Below are 10,991 nucleotides of genomic sequence, written 5' to 3'. Positions count from 1 at the left end.
CGCTTGTAAGAAGTTAGTATTACTAAAAACAGCCATCAACATTTGTTCTTGTCTTTTCGTTGTTTCTATGAGCTTCGCTATCATTGCATTAGCTTCGGCAAGTTCACTTGTCGCAGGTTGTGGATCCTCTGAGTTGCTCATAGTTGATGTAGATCGAAGGAAATACGGAGGCTTCTCAGGGTGTTTGTACTTCTTTCGTTTGGCCACCTTGGGTACAGAAGACCAAGCATTACTATCTTATAAAAAAAAAATGCTTGACATTTCATTAGGTCGGGTAAAGTAATTTATTTTAAAGCAAACGAGTTTTAAAGAAAGAGTTCTTTGGCTTGGAGCCGACCTTAACGTGATGTTGGCATCAACACGGGACTGGTAAAATATTTTGAAAAAGAATTACATCAGCACGGAGCTGGCATCGACACGGAGTTGGTAAAATTAAAAACGATTTCATCAGCACGGAGCTGGCATCGACACGGAGTCGGTAAAGATTTTTTTTTTTTTTAAATGATTACATCAGCATGGAGCTGGCATCGACACGGAATCGGTAAAATTTTAAAAATGATTACATCAGCACGGGGCTGGCATCGACACGGAGTCGGTACAAATTTTAAAAACGATTTCATCAACACGGAGTTGGCATCGACACGGAGTCGGTACAAATTTTAAAAACGATTTCATCAACACGGAGTTGGCATCGACACGGAGTCGGTAAAATTTAAAAACGATTACATCAGCACGGAGCTGGCATCGACACGGAGTCGGTACAAATTTTAAAAACGATTTCATCAACACGGAGTTGGCATCGACACGGAGTCGGTAAAATTTAAAAACTATTACATCAGCACGGAGCTGGCATCGACACGGAGTCGGTACAAATTTTAAAAACGATTTCATCAACACGGAGTTGGCATCGACACGAAGTCGGTACAAATTTTAAAAACGATTTCATCAACACGGAGTTGGCATCGACACGGAGTCGGTAAAATTTAAAAATGATTTCATCAGCACGGGGCTGGCATCGACACGGAGTCGGTAAAACATTGTGAAAGAGAAGATTACATTTTGAATTTTGTACACCAACCCATTAAACAATTTATGCCATGATTATCCACAAATAAACTGAAAGAAATTTCATTGAACTATTGAAAATTGTTTGACAAATAGGATTTTCATTGAATTACAACTTTCAAATAACCCTGTTTTACATTCTTTTACATGGATGCTTGGATTTGTTTTGATCGTCATCAGGATTGCTGGGACAATTAGGCTTGCTTCTTTTGGTTCTAACGACTGACTCTTTGAACTCTGCTGGTCCATCTGGATACCCTAAGGTGCGCTTGTTCCACGCCTTCTCAATGAGATGCACTAACTTTTCAGTCAATGGTTCGGGAGAAAAGAATTGTTTGTGTTGAGGTAGCGAAAACTCTATAGGTACTCCGTACTGTTCTGGGATCAAAGCAGGTTGGTAAAAAGATGTCTCCTCTAGTCCGATCAAACGGACATAATAGGATCCTTTGGTACCTAAAACAGGGTAGTCCGTCATCCACCAAGGGCATCTCAAACCAATATGACGTGCAAGACGAGAATCCAACCATTTGCCCCAAGCCTTGACTGAGTTGTGACGCACTAACATGTTTCTCTTGGAAAAGTGCTCGGGCCTATACTCGAGGGTTGAAGGAATGTCCACAATTTTGAGACGGTCGCAGAGCCACATATAAAGTAGGTGAGGGCTTCCTTTGAAATCCCTTCCCTCACCCTTTTTAATGGCATCCAAACCTGAGAAGGTTTCAGCTAGAATCAAAGGTACGGGATTGGCTTTTCTAGAGAGCTGGGAAGCTATGTCTATGAAAGACTCAGGAACGGTTTGACCCTCGCTTTTGGAGGTCAGTATGTATTGGGCTAGGATTCCTAAACACAATCGATAGTCTCTAGTGGCTCTCCAAGCATCTGGCTTTACATGGATGGGATGACTGCGGGAGTGGTATGGACTCAATAAGGGTATTAAATCCAATCTCCCGTTACGGACTAAGGCCTTGGCTTCTTCCTTTGAAATGTTTAGGCCTGTGGCGAGTTCACCCGAATATCCTGTCTTCAATGAAGGCCTGACTAGAGGACCTGAAGTAGATATCCCCATGATGCCACAATAGTCTTCATGAGTAGGGCACAAGTGCATATGCCCAATGTGGAAGATGTGAAGATATGGGTTCCAACGCTTGGCCATAGCGCGCAAAAGGTTCCAATCTATCTCAAACTCGTGAAAGTACAGGGCGCATCTCAACATGAATTTTGCAAAGTTGAATTTCTCTACGGTGTGCATCCCAGTGATAGTTGTTTTGACCAATTGGTCGATTGGGTTATTGCCTGCAGCCAGCATCCTGAGTTGACACAAGAGAATAGTTCAGTACATTTCCAAGGTCTATGTAAAAATTACTTTTCTTTTGAAAATCTTTGTTCTTATGGAAAACACTTTCTTGAAAACACTTTTTTGAAAATTTGATTTTCATTTTGATTTAAATGGCCCGGCCTATCATGATCATTGGATCGAGATGGACTGGGTCATTATTGAATTTTTGCAAGAACTGGATTCTTTATTGGGTCGGTGTACCCCTTTTAATTTCTGAAAACAAAATTTTGACCCTTGAGGACAATCATACACTTTGATCTCTTTATTCACATCATTCACATACACCAATCATCGAGTTTCTTTCAACAACCCGGGAACACCCGCGATAAGTTCGAGTCGTGACTTACAAGGAAGGCTTCTAGACTTTAAGCTTACTACTGCAATGCATTTTTATCTGGCCACTCTTGCCCAAGCACACCTATATATCTCTCAAGCGTACTCAATCAGACGGTACGTGGTGACTTGGTTTGATATACCGTATAGGTGACAATCTAAAACTTCAATTCACTTCTCTGAAGCCAAAAACAGCCAGTTTGATCCCCAGTTGAGAGGTGGCGCACGATGCTGAGCAAAGGCCCGCTTAAGTACCTCTCGTCTAGAATAGACGTAATCTATCCCCCTCGTACAGTAGGGTACAGCGGGGCAGGATCTTGCTTAGGCACTGGTTTTGACCAAGAAGTGCAATTGATGTACTTAGATTATCTTTTATATACCTATGGGTACGAGTCAAGAGTTGTAGCTTTCATAAATGGTTTTCGCATCCCGCGAGGGGACCGACCACGTACTAGTACTACGTTGGCAATCGGGACATGTGACCGTGCGGCTTACAATAGGACAAAGGCTCAGGTCGCTCCAACATGGGTGTATCAATATACCTTTCAGAATCACCTGATCAAACGGTATTGATTCCCCAGTTTTATATACCTTACGGTACGTGATTGGAGTTGTGGTTTTCATGAATGACGTCGCATCTCCGAGGAGACCGGGCCACGCACTAGTGCCACGTTGGCTATTAGGGACATGCAAGCGTGCAATACAGTAAAGTAAACGTGCTAGTGGTGTGTGCAAATAGGATAGGGTGCGCCCGGGGCATTTTGCAAATGAGTAGGCCCGTTGGCCAGATCATAACCTTTAAGATAATTTGTCCGTAAGAGTCACGCATTCATCATCAACCAATCAATTTTTTTTTCATCATTTTTTTTTTTAATTTTACGAATGAACTAATCATAAAAGGACTTCTCATTTTTTTATTTTTATTTTTTTATAGTCCAACCAATGATCACTTTGAATTTTCATTTTGATCAATCAAAAAGTGGCGAGCGGTACACCCTGAGTTTGGAAAAGATGATCCGTTTTGATCTTTTGAAGCTTTAAAACTTAAAATAAAAATAAATTCCAAGAGGAAAGTTTCCAAGACTGATATAATGAACAAGTTGAGCACAAAAAAAAAAAAAATTTATTTAATTAATTTTTTTATTTAATTAAATTTTTTTTTTTTAATTTTTTTTTTTTGTGCTCATTTTGAGGCACATTGCCTCTGGTTTTTGGCTTGGGCCAAATTTTTTCTTTTTTTTTATGCTCTTTTTCCCTACTCATTTTGTATCGCGACGAGACGTCAAACGAAAATGATAGCGTAAACGATAGTAAATGAGCTCAAAAACTGATTCTGACTTGTCAAAATGTTTCTGACTTTGTCACATTTAGTAGAAAATTTTGTTCTACCCCAAATCGATATGCACTAATAGCTAATCGGAGATCGGACGAGAAAGTTATGATCATTTTAAGTTCGACTGTCCATTCGGCCAAAAAAGAAGAAAAACGACTTTTTTTTTATTTTTTTTTATTTTTTTATTTTTTTATTTTTTTATACACATTTTGAGGCACATTGCCTCTGGTTTTTGGCTTGGGCCAAAAAAGAAAATTTTTTTTTTCATTTGTTTGATGATACGCATGCTTAAAATGACATAATCGGAGAAATAAAGTGAAAATCGGATTTTTTGTTTTTTTTTTTTTTCAAGCGAGTAAATAAATAAAGGAAACCTACCTAAAAAATAAATACAACAAACACAACAAGTATTGTTAGCTTACAAAAATAACAAATAAAAAATAAAAATTGAAACCTTTCATTTTTTACCAAAATAACCGAGTTGACACGAGGGTGGAGCCTTTACTCCCCAGTGGAGTCGCCAAGCTGTAGACGCGTGATTTCGTCATTATGATGACTACATCTACAATGATTTGGAGTCGCCACCATTCAAGTTGGAAGTGGGTGTGAATGGTCACCCGAGGTACATTTTCCAAAAGATGAGATTTTTGACATTTTAGTGACTCACGATGGATAAAGGGGTAGTCAAACCTCGAGATTTGGGTAAGCGGCTCGGTTGAAGAAAAGGGAAGGTGTTAGGCACCCTTTCCTCCCCGCCACGTGGCGGTAACCTCAAATAATTCGATCATTTTGATTTTTAAAAGAAGGTGAAAAATGTGCCACGTGGGTGCATTTGTTCCCTAAGTAGGGATTCATTTTCGGCTTGATCATAGGGTCATTTCATTAATGGAAATGACCCATATGAACCTTAGCCTTGGGGCCCAATCATAAAAAGGGGTAAAATAAAATAGAAGAAGGGGGTGTTAGAAGAGGGAAAGAGTAGAAGGTTAGAGAAAGAGAGGGGGGTGTGCTTCAAACCCACCTTGTATCTTGTTTCTTCTTTTCTTCTTATTGCTTGAGTCTTCTTGAGTCCTTAGTATAATATAGGAGTATGAGAAGGGGAAGAGATGATTAGAGAGAGTAGGGATTTCTTTTGTTTTAGTGAGACTTGTAGAGGATTTGTGAGAGAGAGCTGGTAAACTTGGTGAGAATTGGTGATGGTTGTTAGTAGAAAGAGTGTTGGGGAGAAGTTTTGTAATGAGAAGTTGGGGGCCATTTTTGGGAAGAGGAGGAGGGTATTTATAGATGTTTAGGAGTTATTTTAGGGATATAATGGGGTGAAGTGAAGAAAATGGGTAGAATGGTTATGAGTTTGAGAGAGAAGTGGGTGTAATTTAGAGGAGATTGGAGGGTATTTAGGTAAGGGGGGTTAAATGGGTGAGTTTTGACCCAAATGGTTTGGATCCTACCCAACCCATTTGGGTGGAGTGTTTGGTGAGGTAAGTTTAAGATGGTGGTTGAGATTAAATGGTGTTTGGTTTAAGAGAATGAGGATTTAAAGAGGTGGTTGATGATATTTTGGGAGGATGAAGGAGATGATGCCATGTGTTAAAGTGGGTGGAAATGAAGGGTTGGGATAGGTTGATGGGAGAGGTTGAGTGTTTGACTTGAGAGGATGGTGTAGGTTTAGGTTGTAGATGTAGGTTTTGTAGGGAATGATGAGGGTAGATTAGGGGAGGTATAGGTTAGGGGTGTGGGTAGATGTGTTTGATTTGAGAGAAAAGGTGATGGGTTGATGTGTGGGTAGATGGGATTTAAAGCAAATTAATGGGGTAGGTAGTTGGGTGAGGGAGGTGAGATGGGGTGATGACATGTGTCATCTTTTGATGATAAAAGAGTGATTGGTTGATGTGGGTTGTGGTTTATGGGTTAGGGTTGTGGGTTGGATAATGAATTGGATATGGTTAATGATTTGTGGGCTTTGTAGTGTTGGGCTTGGGTTTTAGAAATGATTTTTACGAATACGGAGGCGGAGCGGTGATAGTAGAGGAGGGGTAGGCATCTCAAGTCTCACCTTTTTAATTTTTAATTTTTTTAGATTTTTGCAATCATTAATTTGATCAAAAATGCCACGTGTTGGCGAATCGGGCTTTTTAGGCCCGTTAGTGAAATTTATCGAAAATTTGACGTTTTTTATTTTGGAAGCGGAGCGGTGAATGTTGGGAAGTCGTAAGGTAGGCCGAGTCCTTTTGGTGGCCTCCTAAACCATTGAGAGGTCTTAGGGGCCTCGGTTTGGTAAAAATGTCCATTTTCAATGAGTTGGGCCCTTAAGGCCCGTTGGCCCATTTATTTGGAAAATCGATATTTTTGGGCCCTTTCGAGAAGTGGCCCGTTCAAATTGAGGTGTCTACAGATTCAATACAAATAAAAAAATTCACTTATAGTTGATTCAGGACAACAATAAACTTTTTTCCTTTTATTGCCATTTTTGTTTGATGTGGTAGTTATTAATTTGCAAGGTCCACATCCACATTTACACCATTTTAGTTTATCCATTCAAATCCAATATTCACAACCATTATCATTTCCAACTTAAAAGAGACAAACAAAAAAATTCATAAAATTTTCAATAATTTATTGTCAAAGCGTATGTTAAATAATTAAAGCTTACCGCTTTTGGACATTTAAGATAATGACGATTAGGATTTCTTGAAGTTCCAAAAATGAATACTTGACAAATTCCTTTTGTCACAAGCACATGAAATTTTTATTTCCATCGATATCCCAAACAGTTGAGAAGATAATATGAAAAGAAAGAAAAGAGATAGAGAGTTGGGTAAGCAACATAAAACACTAACCAACATGCAAAATTTAAATTAAATATTACAACAATTGAAGCAAGGGTATAGCCACCCCACAGAAAAAATATAAATCTAGTAAAAAAAAAATTAATAAGTAAAAGTTGGGGTGCCAATAACAGGTGGTTGAACTCCCAGCACATATACCATGGGTACCAAATGTCATATGTAACATCATCAATAGAAATCCCTAAAAAAAAAAAAAAATTCAAAACAGTTTAATATATTACTACTAAAGACAGCATGGGAGTTCAACCACCTTTTGATGTGTCCAACATAGGAGATTACTTGAGACAAAAAAAAAAAAAAAACTAGAGTTTGAGTAGAATTTAACCTTTTCATGCAATGCTTATAATGACACTAACATGTTTCCACTATTCAATTTTGTATAAAATCATGCCTTCTTTAAATTTTATCTTTTCTGATTTCGGTAAGAAACCCAAAAACATCATTTGTATATTTTTCAAATTTTACCAAATTTATAACAAAAAATTACTAAATTAAAGCCCTATCAAACAATTATAGAATCTGAACTTTGTAACTATGGGTATATATAAATAGAAACCTATTTCCAAATACCCAACAAATTGCAAACCAAATAATTCCTAGAACATCAAACAAAAATCTTGTTAAAATCACATAAATGAAGATTATTATTGATTTGAAAAATTGAATAACAAATAAAATTGAAACTAATTGTAAAATTATTTACTTACAATGTCACAATTTTGTTGACCAAATTTGGGTAAGTGTCGTCTATTAGCTCCTCCAACTGAATAAATTGCTCATCGAGGTAACCCTGCAACAAATTCGATAGGTTTAAATAAATAAATACATAAAACTTAGAACCTGAAATAAATAAATAAATTACTTTCAGGGCGTGATTTCTTCTTACCTTTGAGAGAGATCAAATTTAGTAGACGATCGAGAGAGAGAGAGTAGACCAAGAACCGTCGTCACTTGAGAGAGGAAGGCGAGTCACCTTTTGAATGCGAGATAGGTCATCGAGAGAGAGGGAATGCGAGATAGTTTAGAATTTTTTTGCATAGAGATGAAAAGGAGGGAGCTGATTTAATTACCGTCGATTAAATAGAGAGGGAGGGGGTTCGTCGCCACCTTCGAAGAAGACGAAGTTTTGTCGAGATGTAGTTGCCCAAATCAAGTTGTAGAGAAACGAAGAAAATGATTGGAGATAAGGGGAGTCACCGTCTGTTGTCGCTAAAGAGAGAGGGAGAATGTGAGTTAGAGAGAGAGATGAGGAAAAAGTAATGACCTTCATTTCCAGTAGAGATAAGAAGAAGAGGAAGAGAATGAAGTTTTGTCGAGCTGTAGTCGCCCAAAACTGTAGAGAAATGAATCGCCCAAATCTGTAGAGAAATGAAAAACGAAGAAGATGAAGTTGAGAGAGGAGCTAGTTAGAGATACGAGGAGGCAAACTAATTTTTAAAATTTTATTTCTTAAGTAACGATTGTAAGTTTACAACAGATCTCGACCGCAAATCTACATTTAATCAACAACACAAATGATTTGTAGAGATGTGAGTTGATTTGTTTGTACACGGAACATGACCCATATATACAGGGATGGATCATGGGACATACATAAAAACATATGTAAAAACAATGTAATAATAATAAATTTTCAAAATATGGGTTAGAGGCTTTGGATTGAGCTGATTTTTTGTGAGGATGATCTCTATGATGCGAAGATCATCCTAAAAAAATGAGTCCAATATAAAAATTTTAACCCCATAAAAAATGATTTAGAATGTGGACCGTCGATTTTTTACCAATAATTTGTAAACTACTTTTGATGGACTTACAAATTTTAGATTGAGCTGATTTTTTGTGAGGATGATCTTCTCATCATAGATACCATCCTCACAATAAAAATCAGCTCAATCCAAAACCTCTAACCCATATTTTGAAAAGCCATTGTTTTTACATATGGATTAGAAGAAATGCAGATTAGAAGAAACTCAAAAAAATGTCAAAACCCCTTTGGTATTCTTCTTGTAGTTCAGGACTTCTAAAACCTATTTTCCGGATCGTCTTGGTAATCTATCCCCATTCCAATGATTTTAATTAACACAATTAATTTTTGTTAATTATGAGGTTAAATTGAAAGCACCTAAACCACATCCATGGATTTTAGAACTTGCAACATGATTAGTTAGAGCCATCTAGTCTTTTAAGAACCTTACCTAATCAAATTTCAATGAGAATAGAAGAAAACCAAGTTTGAATTTTCAATCAATTGAAGTGCTATTGAAGAGAAATATAGTTTTGCAATGATCCAAATACACCAATTAAGAAAAAGAGGATGTGCTACAATGAGAAGAATTTGTTTTTTCTTGAATCCAACTCATGTTGGCTATTTTAATTCATAACCCCATTCCAATTCCAACAAAAGAGTACATTATCAATCAAAGGTTGATAGGCTAAATTAGCCCACCTAATGAAAAAAAATATTTTGTTGGTTTTTTGTTCTGTGATCAGGGCCTAGAAAGTCATTTCTAAAGCCCTAATTACAAAGATTTTAAGGATAAAACACATGTTAAATCCCCTAATTAGATATAATGCATTTACAGTCTATGATTTTGTTAATTTTGATTTCTAGCTTAAATTTGATTGTTTGATGGTGATAGGTAAAATGAACGAGAACTAAAGGAATGATTAGGAAAATCGCAAGAGCTTACTGCAATTGGGGAGTCGAAACAAAAAAGCTAGACCCAAATCCAAGTTCATAGGCTCCACCATAACCGCGACATGGTGAATGGGTAGGGCGGCCTGGTGAAGTCGATATAGTTTCCTCAAGATTCGTGCTATGCATTGACAACATAATTACACACAAAGTGAAATAGGGTTGGACTCCTATTGATTCACACGAAATTTCCAACTTAAGAAACCATAATCTATCTCTATATATAGAGACCAAACCAGAGCTAGAAAACATCTTATATTTTTCTTTTTCTATTTCCCTTTTTTTTTTATATATATATTTTTTTTAGGTTTTTGATATTTTACTTTTTGATCAAACATTGTAATTAGAGGAGGAACACATTTTTCAGTTCAAGATCAATAAAGTAAAAAACTTCTTTTCACTCTCAATCTCCTTTTCTATTTTATTTTATGATTTTATTTGTTCTTGCAATGATTTGTGGCTAGACCTCCATTACAGAGGTCGATGAAACCAAAACAAGGTTCTTATTCGATTAATCTGTATTTGTGGTTTACGCTTTAATATCTCCATATGATAATATTTAGTGTTTCATCAAAAGATCCATCTTAAAATATTATTATTTTGATGATCTAGACTTAGATTAGTTTAAGATGGATTATCTTCTGTCAGGATGCTTTAAGTAGTCTAGTGATATTGTTTATGTAATGTTTATTATATTTTCTTGGTCTAGTTTACGTGCTTAATAAGGATTCATCCTTCGATCCAATAACATTAGATTTGTTGGTTGGATTAATGTGGGACTTATCTTAATGTTTGAATGGAAGTGAAAGAAAAGTAAAAGTTAAAATAAGAGTAAAGTAGTTTGTTTTTCAAAGTTGTGGTGTAAAATGTTAGTCCCACATCAAATAGAAACAATTAAAAAGTATAACTTTTATATATAAGCTCTCATATAGACTGTAGGCACTCACATGGGCAAAATCTGTTTTAAGGCTATTATGTCCAATACAAGCCTCACTCATTTCTACACTAATATAGTTAAAATATATTTTTATGGTATTTATAGTATATTTTATTATTTTATTTTACATCATTTTTCTGTTTATTGTTTGTAATCTAACATCACAGGTTTTAATATGATTGAGATAAAATCAAACACAAACAACGAATAAGATCAATTGTTCTCGGTGGATTCGAATATTCTAAATTTTATTACATTGTGATATCATCTTTTTATATTTCTTTAATTGTTTTCCTGCTAGTTTAATATTCAATAAATCAATTGGAGTTACTTTCAAACCTAATCGAGTTAAGTTAGAAGTTTTTCGAATCAACGTTGTCTCTGTGGATTGACTCTTGTTTGCTAAGGTTTTATTATTTGTTTTGTGTTTATTTTGCATGATGATC

General features: G+C 36.3%; 1 protein-coding gene across 1 annotated transcript; it reads right to left on the bottom strand.

Annotated features, from left to right (window-relative positions):
* Positions 1 to 571: 571 nt before the first annotated feature.
* Positions 572 to 5,574, bottom strand: LOC147404692 (uncharacterized). The gene is made up of 2 exons (XM_086440748.1): positions 5,089 to 5,574; positions 572 to 2,372 (listed from the first exon to the last, which is right to left on the bottom strand). Exon 2 carries the CDS (start codon positions 2,369 to 2,371, stop codon positions 1,199 to 1,201), a length of 1,173 nt encoding a protein of 390 aa, XP_086296874.1. The 5' UTR covers position 2,372; positions 5,089 to 5,574; the 3' UTR covers positions 572 to 1,198.
* Positions 5,575 to 10,991: the final 5,417 nt, after the last annotated feature.

Source organism: Akebia trifoliata, chromosome 4 (assembly GCF_017979445.1).
Source record: "Akebia trifoliata isolate Shusen 1 chromosome 4, ASM1797944v1, whole genome shotgun sequence".
Lineage (NCBI taxonomy): Eukaryota > Viridiplantae > Streptophyta > Magnoliopsida > Ranunculales > Lardizabalaceae > Akebia > Akebia trifoliata.
The sequence above is the reverse complement of the archived record's forward strand: the minus strand, read 5'-3'. Positions and strand labels throughout refer to the sequence as shown.

Coding starts and splice junctions, on each gene's coding strand:
- LOC147404692 (XM_086440748.1), bottom strand. CDS start 2,371: ATGCTGGCTGCAGGCAATAACCCAATCGACCAATTGGTCAAAACAACT.